At 33.2% G+C, this 19,673-nt stretch overlaps 1 protein-coding gene across 3 annotated transcripts in view; it reads right to left on the bottom strand.

The window, feature by feature from the left end:
• The window catches only part of Pcdh10 (protocadherin 10), a 54,839-nt gene that overhangs the window by 8,170 nt on the left and 26,996 nt on the right, over positions 1 to 19,673 (bottom strand). Inside the window, exon 5 of one of the 3 annotated variants that reach the window (XM_020151856.2) lies at positions 576 to 7,631. The exons of the other annotated variants lie outside the window; for them this stretch is intronic. Within the exon in view, the coding sequence (XP_020007445.1) occupies positions 7,612 to 7,631 (20 nt within the window). The 3' untranslated portion in view covers positions 576 to 7,611. Of the gene's footprint in view, positions 1 to 575; positions 7,632 to 19,673 lie in introns of those variants that run through there. 3 annotated transcript variants of the gene reach the window in all.

The raw sequence follows: 19,673 nt of genomic DNA, 5'->3' as shown, positions 1-19,673 counted from the left end.
TTTATATGAGTTTATGCATCTTTATTAAAGAAACAGTGCAGCAAAATGAGCATCTATGAAGGCATCCCAATAAGACAATTATGCTTAAAAATTTAATATCATATTTTAAAAAGCTAACATGTCACTAATTTTTCCTAGAACATACTATCTCACTTGATTTTATCCCTTGCTATATTTGAACTAAAATAACTCAATCATCAATTTTCCTTATTTTTCTCGTTTTCACACACACACACACATACACACACAGGCACACGCAAGCACACACTGCTTCAACTTTACTTGGTGTATATTTTTTATAACCACTTTGTTGTCTCTCTGTAGTCTTGGGAGGCCTGTCATAAATAAGGGGAATATTCACACATCATCTAAAAAAATCAGTCATCAATTTTATGGGGTTGAAACCCCCAAACAAGCTTGTTGATGATCAAGTAATATTGCTTTCCAACCAGCATATTGTTATTCTGAAGACTAATGAATGGAGGGACATAGAATATAGGTGCTTGCCTTGCCTACAGAATTAGTTTATCCCCTCATCTATTTCTTCATATGAGTCTTTTTTGTACTCGTTAATGTCACACACACACACAAACACACACACACACACACACACACACACACACACACGCACACACACACACACACACATGCACACATATCAATTATGAGAGAAATATATTGCCAGAAAACTTTGAAATTGGCCATTCAATCCACACTTAATTACAAAACAACTAAGAAAAAGACATCTTTTTTGAAATAAAATTCAGATTTAGACTTCTGCAATCCCTCGTGCCAACACTCGTGTTCTTCCTTTCTTTCAAGGTCAAGAGAAGCATTGCTCTCGCAATGAGGAAGAGAGACAGGAGAAGGGGACAGTGGTCCAGATTGCATAATTTCTATGTTAATTAACTTCCTCTTCTCAGAGATTTGTTGGAGAATAGCCCTAAGATTATCAACTGCTCTCAAAGGAAAATAAATAAGCAAAGAAAAACACAAGGTTTCTTCATCCACTCAATATTCAAATTACAAGTTTCTACACACATTAATAAATTATATTTAAAATGTAAAGGCTCCTTTAAAAACACTAACTTGGTTACAGATTAATAAGAAAACCTTATTTTAACCAGAAATGTTAAGACCAAGTTTTCATGATAAGGAATACAACTTGTAATTGATACAAAAGAAAAGAGATCTTTTAGAAATATTTTAAACAGCTGTAGGGAACAAGTTCTGCCAGTCTTGGCCCACTCACATCAGTGAACAATCCAATTGTATTGAGCAGACACTGAATGCTGCCCAAAGTCATTCCTAAAATGAATAGAAGGCAAAAATGATGCATAATTCTCTCAGTTATGCTCTATTTTCAACAAATAATCATTTACATGGAAATATTAAGAAAGGACCTTGGCATCAAGGAAGTGAAAAGTGACCTGTCCTTGTATCATACATGTTTATTTGTCAATAATAGGCATAAAGAGTGACTTTGGAGTTGTGAAAGGAGACTGAAGGAGATGACTGCAACCTGGTTAGGAGTGAGTTTTATTACCAGTGACAAGTAGACAAAAGCAAGCAGATCCCATGAGCACACACCAAAGGGAAGCCTACTTTCACCTGGACAATCTGGAATTAGAACAGCTTATGTACAACTCCACCGCAGTGTGAAATTGTGAAAGAAGAATTCTTCCCATTTGTAAACTGTATTCTATGTTTTTGGTAATCAAAGATAGTGATGAGGGGATGGAAAATAATGATAATAATAATAATATATACCACCTGTGGGTTAGCATTTTATTATGCATTTTGCATGATCAATTCACCTAATTCTCAGAATAAACCTACAATTAGTATACTTATCCATACTTTATAAAGGGTAAAGACTAAGAATCAGATGTGAAGCAACTTTTCAAAAACATCCTCACTGACTTTCCACAGCTAGTAGAAGTTTAGATTTGAAATTAAGATCATATGGTATGGTGCAATACAAACATTTGGGAAATGATTCACAGTAAGAAATATATTTCACATTGTGACCTATTCCACACATATATCTAGAAAGAGTTTTACAAAGGACTATTTCTTTTTACATGAATGTTTTGTTTTGGTGTTTTTCTATCTACTTTTTCTATTGTATTTACTCATGTTTCTTGTTATATATTTATTTATATTTATACATTAAATTGATCTCATGATTCACTGATGGATTTTGATCACAATTTTTAATCACTCAATTACTTAGTATTCATTTAATATTTTTCTGCAATCTCTCTGACTGGCTCCAAAAACAAATTTTCTTGAAGGAGATATTGCCATACATTCTTATATCCCCTGGTTGTCAGACTTGTATCTCTAAAGACTCAAATCTAATTTTACTTCTAAGATTCATAGTCTTGGTTTAATGAAAGAGTCCATGCTATGATTTCCAGAAAGGTACAGGAAGTAGAAATCCACTTGGGAAGTCAGGGGATCTGTAATGGGAGTTGATCGCATTTCATGGAGAACCACATTCCTGAATATTGTATTCAATTCTTTACCATCATAGAGCTGGAAACTTAGATGTTCAAAGCTAGAAGGATACCTTATCCTCAACTCATGGGCTTAAAAAGGGATCTTGTAGATGTAGTGTGTGCAGTCTGAAGTCAAGAAAATCCGTTACACGAACCACACGTGAGATTAAGCAGCACAGACTTTCCTTTTAGCTATTTCAGAGCTAATTTCTGTTCTGTTAATTCAGATTGCATTACCATAAAAGGTGCCTATGCTTTAAATTATATTTTCTTCTTTGAAAGGAATCCCTATGTGTATTTTTTCTGTGTTTCCATTAACTTTAAATATGAAATGATATGCTTCTGAAATTTTACAAGTCTATCTAAAATGTAAATTTTTTTTTCTTTTTTAGCTTGAAGGCACTCATATCTTATGTACAACATCTCTATGAATCTTTGTGAACCCTTGGTATTACTACAAATAAAAAAAGAAGTTTAAAAAAATACAGCACCAAGTGGAAAAAAAAATACTTAAAGGATTCATTGTGGGTATCATGACAGTCACGTGGGATTGAATGCCTACGTTCAAAACTGTAAATATGGTGACATCTTCTCAATCCTGACATATGAGCTTCAGAGGAGAGTGTTTCGAACATATGTCCCCTTAGGCCTGTTATATTAAGACTAAAATTGCTAAACCAGCTTTAGTTGCTTTTAAACCTAGGGCCATATTTTGCCACTAATTTTTGTTCAAAGCTCCCACAGGAGTCAGTGGAAGACCCATGCATGGAAAAATGGCATATGTATCCTACTTTTATTTATTTCATATGTATACAGCAGTATAAAATAATATATGACATTTACACTCATTTTACTTATTATTATAGCATTCACAGTAACAAACACTATAGTTAAGATTGAAACTCATCTTTTGTTATAATACCCTGTTTTCACTCACAGATAACTGTCCCAAAAATGTGTTTAGAGCTGAAATTCTCTGCTTACTTTCAGCTCCACAATGTAGGGATGCATTATAAGTCTCGGTTCTACCATTCAGAAATTTTTTGAGTCTTGTGAAAATTTAATAGTCTTTGCATCCTGAATGCAATATTTTCACGCAACTCAACAATCTCTGGAGAGTCAAACTTCAAACTAAGCATGTGACAAGTTTTCCTGAAATAAAAATCATTTTTCTAGTTTTACAAATACTTAAAAAATAACAGGTATTAGAAATGCATGCATGCACACTAAAGGTATTAGAATTTAAGACGTATTATTGCCTGCAATACTCTGACGGTACCCATCTACCAGCATTCTCACAGAATGCTATAATCTAAAACCTAAGCCAAGTTTTGAAGAAAAAAATACTCTACTGAACAGTTTCACAAATTACTGTATAAGAATTTTGTTCTACTTAGCAGAGGGATCTCCTTTGAAGTACTAACAATATATAAAATAATTCTACCACTCCATGTGTAAAAAATATGGAACTTTGTTATTCTGTTTTTCCTTGTTAAAAAGGAACATGGAAAGGATGTTAAGTGCAAAGCCTTTGCCACTACAAAATTAGATTTGAAAAAGGTAAAGAACCCAAGAAATTATATTATGAAAAATATAAGATTTTCAGAAAAATTGTCAAGAATACCAATGTTTTAAGTACTTTTTAGTTCCTTGGGCATTCATAGCACACACAGAAATACGAAGGGGGAAAATCCATACATAAAACAGAACAGTGCCATCAGCAGTCAGCCCATAAGTCTGATCTTCCTCCTGCTGAACACCTGCTAGTCTGGCTGAGAAACATTTAAAGGTGAGCTGAACTCCAGTGCACAGGGTTTAGCACAATTAATGCCGAGTGGTGAAACTATGTGGACAACTGTGAGAACTATGAGGAAGAATTTTCCTTCCTCCTTTTGGAGAAGTAACATTCTGGGACATTTACTGGGGAAGTACAACACAATTCAGAAAGGAAATGGAATGCAAGATTAAAATACTTCATTCTCCCATTTAGCTCCTAATTTGCAATGTTTGATAAAGGCATTGCATTTAATATTTTTCCTAAAATAAAACACATATATTTCCTTAATGTTTTCTAAGATGCCACACTTATGTTACTGACATTATTATATCTTTAAAGTAACTGTAATGCAATATTGAAATATTCTATTTTAAGTGATTTCACAAAATTATATTCACAGATAAAATTTAGAATTTTACATGTGGATGAAGTACTTCTAAAAATTATCATTTGACATACTATTGAAAACATAGGACACTATTTCCACAGGAATATATTTTGGCTTTTACTGCTCTAAAACTCATATTGAACAAGGAGTAAATATCTGTATTATTCTCTTCTCAAGCAGTTTATGGATGAAATGCTGTCTAATAGTATCATCTTTCTTTTATGTGTATAAAAATTATAGAAGATCAGTTATTAGAATGATCAGATTAAATAGAATCCAATACTAAAATTCTTTTCATGTCAAAGAATCTTTATATGGAAAATAAAGTGTTTACTTGGAAAACTTCATTATTGGCTATTTGCACATCCTATTTTATAGTCCTCATTGAGGGGTAATATTTTAGCCAATTTACTGAAATGATAACTTTATTGTACCCTCTCATTCATGTTAGAAGCAATAGTTTCTTAGCAATCTAATTGTTTGGTATTTTATGTTTAAATAATCTTGTTCCTCAAATAGGTAAAATTTTTTATTTTGTTTTGCTTTTTGTAGAATGGTGATACAACTCACAAACTAAAATGCAAATTACTCTAAGAAGTTACTATGACATATAAAAATAGGTAATATACAAATATGTATATTTGTATACATATTTAAATGTTAAAGAAAACAATTTTAAGTCAAATGAATTAGTATGTATTACATAAGAAGTATCATCTTATTTTCGATGTGTGTAATAAGATTGATGTGGATTTTAGCCATGTTGTAAACTGATGCAGGAAAGGTTTTAAATAAAGCTGAGTACTCAACAAGAGAATCATTTTCTTGTTGTTCAAAAGCAATTGAACAAACAGTTTTTCCACCTAAATTATATGTAAACATTTTCTTACTAAAATAATCTATTATACAAAATATTGATGCAGTTGCCAAAAGTTTAAGAACTTTTGTTACTGCTGCACTTAGCAAGTATATGTGCTTTTGTATTACTTATGATCGGTTTGCTTCATCTCAAAAGGGTCCCCAAAAGACTGGAATATTTTACATTATTTTGATAGGTAAACTGATTGGGAATATTGATATATGATAATTTAATTTGATAACAGTCAAATGAGTGATACCAGGACATCACTGTACTTCAGGGACCTATGAATGTATGTATGCATTTCTTGTTAAATTTAACAAAAACTTTCCTCCTAATTCCATAAAATTAAATGGAGAACATTTGTGAAGTGTCAAGTTTTAGTCTGTTCTTTAGTAACCTTGTGCAGCTCAAACTGTCACTGAACAAAAGACCGGATGAAAAGGGAGGTTAGAAATTAATTATGCTCTGGAACTTGTACTGGACAAACATTTTGATACAGATGATGACTTTTTTTAGACAGGAGCCGAAATGATCCTATGATTTGCTTGGAAGATTGCCTCACAGTCTCTGATTTTCCCTCTCTTAATTGTGTTTCAATAAGCAAAGGACAACAGTAAAAAAACATGTAAAAGAAAGGAAAATGCATCTTACTGGATTTAATAATTGATGTTTTTGACATAAAAGGAAAAGGCAAGCTTAGCTCTTCAAGCCTGAATCATGAAGAATTTTCTCCGTAATGAAACACTGGCTACATTTAAGCTATAAAATTTCTACACATAAGATAATACTGAAACAATAAGTGTTATGTTTCTACCTTCAAATTTATTTAACTTGTTTTAAATTTAGAGATCCTTTATGTTTTACAATTATTCTTTACCAGTTCAGATATTTAAATTTATATATCTCTATATGTTCATATAGAGTTGTAAATAGACTTTGTATCCATGTGTAATTGAGAGTGACAAAACTATGTAAAACTATGTAAAATAAAATTCTGTGAGCTATATGACTGAGTACTTCTTAAAATAGTAATCTTAATACATATTTTATACCACAAGATGTACAGACACCCAGATTTTTTTTCTAACAACAAATACAGGTGAATTTGTAGATTAGAAAAGATTTCAGTGATTCTAAATTCAAAGCCATAGAAATAGAATCAGAATCACGTAGACTGTTAGATATTTTGATAGTTCATAGTCAACATTCTGTCTGATAACATTGACAGCTGCATCTTTGGCATTGAAAATTCAGTTGAGTTCTTGAAAAAATTTTGTAGCTTAGAGCTTCATTTTCTTTTAAACAAGGAAAAACAGGGTAGAGTAATATATGAAAACTGGGAGGAAGTTAGCAATGATTTTTTTCTTCTTTTTCTTTGGGACCCTGAATTACCTTTTTCTTTATTGTATGTTTGATGTGGACTGTAGGAATCCATTTAAAAACCAACTGATTTGTACCACATTTTAGGAAAATTATATAATATAATATATATATTTTATATTTATTTAGAAGCTTTGAAATAGTACAGTAAACACTTTGCCACACGGTGTAAAAACTACAGAATGTCTTTGATATTTTGTGGGTCTTCAGGATACAACATGTTTTCTAACCCACAGGTGAAAAGAATGTAGTCACAATCTCTCTTGTAAAGTGGGAATCGTTTGGGGAACACTGGATCACACAAAAATAATATAAAACAGTCAAGTTTAAAACAGTGATATTGCATTTATAATGCACAAATTTCCTTTATCTTTATGACTGGCTTCTCGTGGTGAATATAAACATCTAAAGGGCTCAGTAACATTTGGAGAGAGAGAGATACAGTGCTGTAAACAGGCACACACTGATGGGAGAGGCAAAGTCTGCTGCCTCTAAAGGTTCTACAGTTCTGCACATTTCAACTCATTTCTCAGGCCTGCTGAGAGCAGTTAGGTCCTATAATTGGCCACGACGACTCCGCTGGAAATCTAGGGTACACACAACTAAGTGGATGGCCAAGATAATGAAGTTGAAAAGTTGATGCTTTTGTTGGTCGACTTTGTGCAAATCATGCTGCTTCAGGTAAGTTCTGTAGAATTGACTAGCATATCCTTTTCCGTGCTGTGAAAAAGAAAAAAAAATACTCTAAGAAAAAGTGGTTGACGTTCGGGGGTCAGAATCGCACAGAATTGTACAAGAAATCAATGTGACTGGAAACTAGTTGCACTCCCCTACGAGACACAGCCAGTGTCAAGTTTCTCCAGCAACCCGGAATTCTAGTCCTCGCAGTTACTCTGTTGCTTGGTTTTCACAAATTCGTAATTTTGACAATTTTTTTATAGATCAGGTTGGCATGGGAAATGTATGTTTTATATATATCAGTTACCAATTATGTAGAGATTAAGTATTTAAAATTAGCTACAAAACAATTCTTTTTTTCACTATTTATGCACAGAGTTTAGAAAAAATGATTGGCCCACCCATACATTTCTAGAACAAGTCTCTATAAAAATCCATGAATAATTTGATTTATATATATAATTTAATAAACTTTAAATTATATATGCATTAAAGAAAACCTTCCCATAAGATATACATATGTTTTCAAAATTAAAAATGACTTACATTTTGTAGGTTAATCTCATGTAATTACTATTATTATAATTATTATTAATTGTATAAAATATTGGGTTTAATTATGACATTTTCATACTTGCAAACTGTGCTTTGACTATATCTGCTTCTTTTTAAAAATTATATAAAAACCAAGTCTTTTTATGCTGCATCATTTTTAAAAGTAACTTTATCTCCTAAAAGGAATGTTTTCTCTTAAAGAGATGAAAGCAAAGGGAAAGAAGGGTATTATCTTTTTTGGGTCCCATCATACAAAACATTGAGATTGTGAAGCAGAACACTCAAATTCAGTTTTTCAGATTTATAATTTTATGCATTTTAAAGTGATAAAGAATATTTCCCAGCACTATTAATAATCTTCAGGATATTTGTCCATGAACACAATGGGATCAAAACTTGCACCCCTGGGTCTACTGGGCACACAGTAAATGTGTAATAAAAAAAGTCCTGAAAATTAACATAGCAAAATTGAAATAAAACTGAGAACATCTTGTTAAAACTGAAAAGCTACACTAAATAGCACAAATGAACTATTTTATTTATATGCAATGTGTAGTAATAAGTGCTAAAAGCACTCACAAGCATGTTTTGTTTTATATCACATGGCAAGATGGTCCATGTGTACCATCACGCATGTGTTCCCTATAACTTTGGTCCTCGGTAGATACTGACACCTATCTGGTCACAATGCTACAGAGAATACGCTGTACAAGCAAATAGATCCAGCTCTTTTAATAGAATTAAATCCGATTTTCTGTATCCTGAAAATTTCCGGCTTCATGATAAACTTTGGTATAAGTAATTCAAATGTTTTGTTTTGTTTATACCAATCAGAATCAAAAGTGATTCAGTAAATTAGTTAGTGCATCCATGGAAATTCAAGTTCATACAATGAATTGGAGTAAACATATACAGAGATCAAAAAAACCTACTGTCACAATTGCATACTTTGGTGGATGAAAAATTCTGCAACATCTTATGTGTTTCTGGCCGAAAAAGGAGATATGGCGACTTATAAATTCTATTCATTTTTTTTTTCTAAATAAACTGAAAATGGTACTTGGAGGTTTAAGGCTTTCCTGATTTATACCACTTAGTAGTTCAAGTACAAAAGGAATTCAGAACTAACCTATGCTCAATCTACAAATTAATTTACTATATGAAAAAAAATACACCCAGAATCTACCTCTTCAGTGAATACAGAAATTAGTCCACCTGACGAATGCTTAAGTTGGTAAGGTATCACTTCTTGTTAAGTTGAGGGACTGCTTATAGGAATTGCTATTATATGTCAATTTGATTTAGTGAGAATACAAAAATAGATTGTTTAGCTAAAATGGCTCACAGTTATGAGAATACAGTTTAGCACATTTTATATCAAATATCTTGAACATATTTGAATAAATGCCTTCAAAATATCTTGAATAAGCTTAATAACCATGCTTTATTTGCTGCATAGTTACATGTGCATTGATTTTATTTAAAGTTTGCATATTTCAAGAGTGGTCTGAATAATATAATCTTTTTATTCAGCTTATCTCCTCCTACTTGTCTGTTAATTCAAACGTACAATTCTGCATAAGAGAAATAGAGAAGCTGAGGTTGAAGATCAGAATGATTGGAGCAAGAAGGGAAGACTTCTCTTCTGGAATCTAAGCTTTCACGTGTGGTGAACTGCCAAACTAGAAAAATTTCACACTATTACCGAAGCTGTTCACACATCCATTTTATTCCAAATTTTGAAGAGGTGAGTTTGCTCATGTGGACAGACACTCATTATTTAAAGGTGTATGGGCTAACTTGGACATATAGCAATAGACATATTATTTTTAAAATGTGATTATGCTGTAGAGATCATGCCAAGGAAAATTATTGCACAGTGTTAAGTAGTACTGTGATTATACAGTCGCTCACATACTTCAGGCTGGAAGAATCAGTCAAGTGCACTGAGTTTCCAAGCTTACTGGTGTCCTCTATGTGTATAAAGAATTATCAAAGCATACTTGGAGAATTTTTGCTTTTTCTGTCATTTCACAGATGAGGTTTTTTTTTTTAGCTATGCATTTGTATTTGTAAAGACTTGGTCAACAGATATTGGATGAAGTTCTTCTTTTCGGTTGAGTCAAAAGAAATAGGAAAGGGACTGTTTGTATTCTTTTATAAAGTCTGTTTCTTCACTGAATTTGTTTTTTCATAGTGGATAACAGAAATGTGAGATTTAAGACACTTATCTTAACATCTAATGTACAGGTGATAAGTACTCAAAGGAAAAGATGTCCTCAAATACCTTCCTTCTTATAGTTTAACATATGATTTTCATAAGTTGTTAAATGTGTATATTTTTTGTTTATGCTGAGGAATCCTTTTGCTTTTTATAATCTTCAAAGTCTGATATTAAACTGTGGAAACACTGTACCAATTGAGTGGATTAAAATTTATATTGAACTTTTTAATGACTTAAGAAATGACTGTAATTATAAAAATTTCAGTGCTGATATGCTATTTGTACTATGCAATTTCCAGATGTAAAATAATTATATAATACATTAAAGCGACAATTTATAATTTACATATTACATTCCCATACTTCCATAGCAAGAAAGACAAAATGCTCTTTACACTAGGACAGCCTAAACCATAGAAGATAAAGTGGTAAATTACGCTTGGGAAGTGATCTAATCTGTTCAGCAAGAAAGAACAGCCTTCAAATATTTCAAATGACTGAGACTCCACTACAGTAAGAAATTTCCAGAGGCTGCGATCTGTAACCTATTGCAAATCTCATTGAAATGTTTAATGAGCCTCACAGTCAGGACACTTTTTTATACTTAAAGTAAGTCTAAAATGTGAGGATTTGAGCCCATTGCCCCCTGTGGAAGACAGAAACACCTGCCTTCTGTTCTCTGTGTAAAGGCATATCATACACTTCAAGACAGTTTAAAAGTAAGCCTCTGTTAGAGATTTGTCCAGCTGAATAATCAGCTCTTTCAACTCTATTCTGTCTTATTATTGAACCACTTCTGAAGATGCCACTTAAAATCTTTCTAAAGACTTTATTTTCTGTTTAACCCTATATCCACAAAGGAAGGCAGTTCTGTTAAGCTATGGAGAGAGAGAACCTACTCCATTAGTCATTTACCTTCCTATTCAAACACCTTTGTACTTTTTTTTAACACTGTATATTTTTCAGATGATGGGTCATGGTTTGTGCCTCACAAAAACACTACAAATAGATTTTAAATAATATACAAATGAAAGAATAACTTAATTTCATATTGTGATTTATGAACGATAAAAAACTGAAGATTTCATGCATCACAATGTATTATTGTGTTCAGTAGTAATGTTTTAATGCAGCATAGACTTGAGTTTTTACTTAATTTGTAATGTTTCTACATGATCCTCATACAAAATTTACATTTTTTCCTTTCATCAAATAATGTGCTTTTTATTCTGGCTTGACAAGGGATTATATAATGCATATGAAAAATAGGGAATGGCAATGTGTAAAGTATGTAAACTTGTTTGGTCTTTCAGAAAGGAAACTGAAATAAATGAACCAAAAACTCCTTTAAACCATTAACATAAGGCACATGTGGTAAAGGCCTGTGTTTGTATGCAATGACTGTAATGTAGTTCACAAATAATATTTATTAAATTAAATATAAGTGAACTGATATTTTAAAAGATTAGAGAACTGATGAGTAGAATGAATAACACACAAGGAAATGGACCATTTTTAAGAGGAAGAGAAGCACATTGACTGTAATATTTATTCACAGATGCTCTAGTTCTGGCAACTCTGGCTAGAGTCAGCCATTGCGCCTAAGATTCTCAAGAATTCATTGTGAGAGAAACCACATACTAATTTAAAAATACAGATTATAAGTGAATCAGGCCTCATTTTCTCACTTCACAAACTGCATGATGCAAGAATTTATCTGATAAGCTATAAAATACTTTCCATGAAGTTAGTAAGCTGTATAAAGTCCTGAAGTGATCAGGGAAGATTCCACAAATTAGTACCTCTTAGCTTTCATTTTTAGAGAAAATTGTATTGGTGTGAAAAGAACTTCACAGCATTAAAAACAGGATATCCAGTGTCATGCATGGTATATGGCTGTGTCATTGTCCTCACATAATTTTGTAAGATCATGTGAGCCCTTAACAAACTACAGATGCCTTCTCAATGGAGGGTCTCCAGGCACTCAGCAATCTCTCCCTCTCTGTATGTTAGTGTGTGTGTGTGTGTGTGTGTGTGTAGATAAAATTAAAATTACCTCCTAACAAAGGTGATAGCATATGTATAATTGATTCATCTGGAAAAAAGCTACTCTGTGGATTACTGCAGCAATATTCACTACTTCTGATATTATCTACAGGTTAGATATAGTTACAGTAACTCAGTTTGTTTTGATTTAAAACATGTATAGCTAATTAATTATGCTAATGGAAAGTGACTTGAACTATGACAAAAACTAGTAAAAAATATATTAATTTCTTCAGACAATTCCATACGAATAGTATTATCAAAATTGATTTGAACAACATACCTAAAAATCACATGGTAATCTAGCAGCAAAATTGTCAGTAATCTATTGATCTGTTTTTTAACTAATAAAAACATTAAAGTTGATGCTAAAATATTTATAAAAATGCTAAGACAATGTGTTTATATAGAATTTTATAGGCAGGGATCCAGTTCAAACTTCTCAAAATCATAAAAAATGACATTTTATAGCTTGCTTTTCCAAGAAGGAATTAAAAATGACAGTATGTGACCCAACTCAGGGCTATTTGACCACTATTCTTGTTTCTCTTTGACAAACAAAACCCCATTACTTCATTGCTTCCCTGAAAGCAAGTTTGGGGACTGAATATTTTTATGCACTTTGATTATTTATTGGCAAACATTTTAGTAAGGATAAACTTAACATCTTTGATTCTCCATGTAAAAATTTGAAATTGTTTCTTGAATCAATTTAGTGAAGTATCATACTTCATTAAAATGTTGAAACTATAATTTGTTTCAGAAATGTTTGTTTACAATAAAAAAAACTTGAAACTTCTAAAGATAACACACCCAACTGTATCTTACTTTAATAGTCCTAAAGAATATTTTCATTTAAGAATACCAATATGTTATACATCTGAAATTCTTACAAGATACCATTATATTCCCTTAAAAACTAAATTGCTCCTTTTCTCCTTTTGAAAATTATGAAGCTGATAATATTTACTGATTTTTTGACATTTGCATTTCAAGTGATTCCTTTAATACGACATGTTAAGAAAAATTAGTTACTTCTCTATAAGCTTGAAATCAGAATAAATTTTCATAGCAGAAAGCATGTCACTCCTGTAAACACACGGATCTCTTTCTTGTGTAGACAGACTCATTTGCTCCAAACAAAACCATCACTTTATACCTGCTTAAGAAATGCACAACTTTATTTTCATAGATCATGCATTAATTTCACAATATAAGATGAAGATCACAGGAAGATTAATAAGACTTTCATTGTGAAAATACGTAGTCATGTATCTAATTCATTAACCAATAATAACCTGCTTAAAAAACAGGAGTAAGGTTTCAAAATAATTTAACCATTGCCTTAGAGATTGAGCAATGAAGATAAGTACAAGATCTTCTAGGTTAGTAAATAAAATATTTCTACCATAGTCTATCCAAGCATGTTTTTTTTAGAAACTGTGCTGAACTACATGTCTACTTATTTATATACTTGATGATATTATGTTCCTTAACCTAATACTTCTGTACCCCAGAAGACAGCAGATTAAAGCCAGGAAGGACTAGCTCTGAGTGGAGTTGAAAATATGGACACACTGGATGAAAGCTGACCACAGGAGAACGCAAAAGAGGACACCTCCATACAAGAAACAAGGTAGGAACTAGCGCTCGAAAGGGGTCCCAGATAAAATACTGCCCAGTGACATCCTATGCTCACATGACCATGAATGATTTGTTGTACACTCACGTCATGACAGCAGGACTCCAAGAGGAATGCCACAAAGGCAAGAAGAATACGGCACTATGCTTTTATATTATTTTCTAACACTAGTTTGTGTTTTAAGCATTCTATGTTCCCATCCAAAACAATAATAAGGTAGAACGGTTTAAAAGGAGATAAAGAAGCAAAATTCAGTTCTGCAGACTATGAGTGTGTATTCACTACCAATGATTATCCTATGTGACAGTAATACTGTTAACCTATTTCAATGTGCTATTTATTCTGTGTTGCACTCATTTTGACCATAGTTCTTGAGTGAAATCTTTGTTTTTGTGGGAGAGATATAGCATATGAAATAAAATGTTCTTTTTTCTATGCAAAATAAACATAATTTTTAGTTACCTCGGCTGAAGTCCATATCTATGTAGATAATTCAGTTTAGCTATGGCCTAGACTCCTTAAAACACCTCCTTATCTCCCTTTCAATTCAATCTCTCATCAGACAATAAGAGATGTGACAGTTGATAGGCAGTGGATCAAACAGCTTTGAAATTTAGAAATGTTAAATTGCTGAAATGAGATTGAACCATGCCAGTTAGATTAAGAATCTTTTTAGTTATATAATGGCAAAGATTTAGAATTTCATATTACTTTCCACATCTTTCAAATTTATGTTCTATTGGGTTTTGTTTTAGTTATTGCAAATATTAGACTACATACCAAAGTAAAAACTCGTCTATGCAAGGTAATGCAACAGCATCAAGAAAAACTTCAAACTTTCAATAATGAATCTTTTGGGAAGCCTGTAACAGATTTTGGTTATTCAGAATTGATAGTGTTCATCCATATATAAAATACCTAGATCATTGTTCTTCCTGGAAATAGTGAAACTATTGTAATGTTATCTTTAAATATCAGCATCCAATCACCCATTACTTGCTATTTTTTGCCATAAAAAAATGGTAAGAAAAAATTTGCCCCATGGAGTAATGACAAACAGAATACCATACACACAAAAACTCTTACATGAAAATCTCTGAAACCTAAAGGAAAGTCAAACACATTGCCTCCAGCCATGGACACCCAGTCCTATGAAGAACGCCTGCTCGTGACCACCACGTGGCTCCAACTGCTCTCTTCATGCTCACGTTTACGGTTACTTTATATTTACATACTATTTGCGTGCATGTTGAAAATGATATGCTACAGACAACTGAAAGGACACAGATTAGTGAAACCAGCAGTTGATAGCAAAACATAAGGCATTAGAAGTGAAAGAAAAAGTTTTGTATCAGAAAAGTATGAATAAAAGAACTACTTAAGTCCAGAAGAGAAATGTGACAATCGTGGAAATTTAAAAGACAATGAAATCCAGGGAAGAATCTTTAAAATTAAGAATTTTTATGAAGTTTTTGTTTGTTGGCATTCAGAGATTTCTGTAATTATATTTTGTATCTAAGTCGGGGTAGAAGCCTCACCAGCTTCCTTAAAGAGAAGTGTGACGTCCCTTGCTCCTTCCAGGGTGCTTCATTATTGACTCATGGATGCAGTCTTTTTTTTTTTGTTTTTACCTTATTACTGACGTTAAAATAGATTTATGGTTTAATTATGAGTTAATCTGAGAATGATTTTTATTTATTCCCATTGAAAAATTATTCTAGTAAAACAAATGTGAGAGGCTTTTAAAATAAATAAAATGTTACTACTTAAATCCAAGTTAAATCAGTAATATTATGCACTCTAAAGTTTTTAGTTAATAGCAAGAATTAACTTAAATCAATATCTCATTATTAAGTGAGAATCATAAGGAGAAAACATTTAACTACACATTGCCTTTGGAGTGAATGCATTCAGGTACAAGTGTCCTAGGAGATGTATCACAATTTGTTTTTTACACTGTTCGTGAAAAGTCTCTGGAAAGTAAACTAGGGAGGAAAGCTTGAAAAATCAGCCAGTGTGTGACAGTGAAGAAAGTTAAATATATGCCAAAAAGTTTAGAGATTATTTAGAAATGTCATTTATGTTGTCATTTCCCTTTGTTATCTCAAAGAGATGATGGGCACAGAAAGCTCCATAGTTTCACTAAAATATAAATTCTTATCTCAATAAATTCCAGCTTCAAATTATGGAGATTTCAAAGCATGTAAGTGAAATCGTTTCTTCATTTTTTTCTCTTCTTGTTTTTAATGTGTTTCTTTCTGATTATAAGCAGACATTGCAAATTATCCCTATCATTTATTTTTTTTATTATTATTCTTTTTTTTCACATGTGCATACATTGTTTGGGTCATTTCTCCCCCCTGCCCTTCTCCCCTACCCTCTCTCTCCTTCCCCTCTCAGTTCCAGGCAGGTCCTGTTCTGCCTTTATCACTAGTTTTGTTGAAGAAAAGAGACAAGCCTAAAAAGGACAACAAAGTGTTTTTCCTAGCTGAGTTGAGGCTAGCTATACAGAAATATTCCTAGCATTGCTTTTGTGTACACGTGTTATGACCCATGTTGATTCATCTCTAACTGATCTGTACCCTGGTAACTGATCCCCTTCTCATGTTAACCTCTGTTGCTTTAAGGTTTCTGTATTACTTCCTCTGGAGTGGGGACATCAAACGCTTTCATGTTTTGGGTTTTCTGCCTATTTCTATATCACCCAGATGTGCTCTCCCCTTATCAGTCTTTAAGCATTTGCGATTTCTAATTGTCCAGACACACTTCTGAACACAAGGCTTTAAATGAATGTGCAGGCACTCTGTGCTAGAGGATTTTACAGTCCAGTGGGCAAATAATTTTTTTACAGATTATTTTAAAGACAGTTTTCTTATGTATAAGAATCTACAAGACACTACAAGAAGAAGGTACATGTCTCTTTTTCTGGGAAGGCTTTTCTTGAAAGGTAAAATGAGCTAAGTCTTGATTGAGGAGGAGGAGATGGCTATGTGGGTGGAGAGGGATTTATATTTGCAGTGAGTTCATTCATTCCAGAAGTAGAACAGAATGCATAAACACATAAGCGCTCGAGGAAAAGGGTGTACACGTGAAGATAATGTAAAGTAATGCGCTGTAAGTTGAATAAGAGTAAGTAATGGGGGTTAATTTGATTAAAGCAGTAGATACAAGCCCAGACCCTCTTAGACTAGCAGCATTCACTTTTAAAAAATAAAGTGCAGGAAAGTAAAACAAGACCTTTCTGGGGGTGGGCATCAATGGCAGGGGAAGGGCATAAGGAAAGGGTGAATGAGAGTGATATGGTGGATGTATTTTGTACTCATGAATGGAAAAAGAACAATGGAATCTGTTGAAATTGTTGTAAGAGGAAGGGAGACGAGTGAGAACAATGGAGAGAGTAAATCTCATTCTGAGGTGTTGTGAACTCTCTGCAAATATCACAATGTATACCCCTGTACAACTATTACATGCTAATAAAAAAGAAGTGGTATATCATTAAACGGCATGAAGCAGAAAGTGTAGGCATGGCTTAAACATAAAAAGGATTTAAAAATGAGTATAAATATGAACAGTATTGAGGTTGTACTAGAGAGTCTCTAAAACAAAGAGGATAGTATTAAGGTCAAAAGTCTTAGGGAAATGCTTGAATTAGTTGACAAAGCAGACAGGAGGAGAATGCAAAGGTGTCCCCACTGACTTCACTGTGCTGGGTACAAGGGACTGAGTGCCAAACCCAAAAGCAAATAGACTTCTGTCTTCTCACCAGGCCTGCAGAGAATCCTGGGTTTATACTTAATATGTTTGGAGAGAGTCCGCATTTTCGTCTTCAAATCATTAAGGACATTTTGTAGTCAGAATGACTGCCTAGGGGATCAGGCCCAGCTCGGTGCCAAGGGTACTTTGAGAGGAAGGAAGTGGTGAAGGCAGTGGGTCACACAGTGATTCCACCCATGAGCTCGGGCCTCACTGAGGTCAGCAGCAATGAAACTAGAAATCTGCGGAAGGCACTGGATCTTTTCCTCAGCACTTTTTTTTTTTTTTCTGGCCAAGAGATTCTTTATTGCTGGGTGGAAGAGGGAGAGAGCAGAGAGAGCCGAGAGAGAGAGGGAGAGAGGGGCAGGGGCTTAAATACCCCTCCCTCAGCACTTTTAATGAGGAAGAAATAAGGCAGATAATGACCATGGGCTCATATTGAATTCATTTTGTAACCGAGACTCAATCTCTTTTTCTTATAAAAGATTGCTTCTGGGTTTTTCTTTTCCTAGAGAGATATGAGTGAATCTTGCTCTGTAATACACAGAATTGCTAAAGACATAAGAACTATTTTAATTATAACATTTCAAGTAACAAACTTTAGGTGATTAAAAGTCACATATTTGATCGAATCTTTCCCATGCAAAAACAACTCCTGCTGTATCCCAACCTACTAGTACTTTCAATTGCCATCTCTAATGTCTACTTTTCACTTCCAAAATGCTAAACTTAAAGAAAGAGAGTATACTGGCTTTAACACACACACACACACACACACACGTCCTCAAGAGTATGCTTAACTGGCTATCAGATTTTTCTGTTGTTTCTGAAGTGCTAGGGATTAAACCCAGGACTTCCTGTATGTTAGGCAAGTGCTCTACAAACTGACCTTCATCCCCAGCCCCACTATCAGCTTTCTAGTCAAGATGTACTCCTTTGCAACACACGAACCCATTATTGTTGCTTTGTCAGTCTCAGGACTACAGAACTCTCCTTAATAACTACTTTCCTTACTCTCATTGCTAAATTTAGCTTTTTGATTCTTCCTTTTCATTTTTATGTTTCACTAATACTCATTCTTCATTTCGTCATTCACCATAATAGTCTTGTTCAGGCCTTACTGTCACGAAGCTCTAAACCTCAGTCACACTTTCATCAGTCAAACAGACACTCTCCTGAACACAACTCCTTCCTGAGGTCCTTCTGAAAAGCACCCAGTTTCTTCAACTTAGCGATCAGGTAGTGAATGGTTATATACATCCACTCCGGAATCTGGTGGTCTCAAATAAAATGCCCTTTATTAGTCATGTAGACTAATCAGTGTCTTCTGGTACTGGCAAGTTACTGCGTATATCTTTTTCTTAGTTTTATAATATTTTGGAAATTGGGTCCAGCAAGAATACTTACTTAATATGATAAGACTTAGATGTATTCACATCTGAAAAGTGCATAAAATAGTGCCAGGCTCATAAGAAATTCTTGTTAACTATTGCTTTTTTTGGTATTATGACTCAAAACATGTCTTAATTTATCCAAAACTTAACTTTCAAAAAGTCTGTTATGCCTCTGGATTTATCTTATGGATTTGACCATTTAGAACATTTTCTTCTGCATCTTTATTATTGCTCTGCAATTTTGCATGAGCATGCAATTTTGCATGAGCATGCAATTTTGCATGCAATTTTGCATGTATTGCTCATGCAATTCAACATGCAGAAAGCTCTTGGGCTCTGACAGTTAAAATCATATAGACAGTATTCAAATACTGACGCTAAAGGGAGTTGTAAAAATCTTTTCTTGATTACACTGTTAAGACTCATTCCCAAAGATCATGCATTTCGTTCTAATAAATTAAATATCTTTT

Source organism: Castor canadensis, chromosome 9 (assembly GCF_047511655.1).
Source record: "Castor canadensis chromosome 9, mCasCan1.hap1v2, whole genome shotgun sequence".
NCBI lineage: Eukaryota > Metazoa > Chordata > Mammalia > Rodentia > Castoridae > Castor > Castor canadensis.
This window is presented reverse-complemented; position numbering and strand designations above follow the sequence as displayed.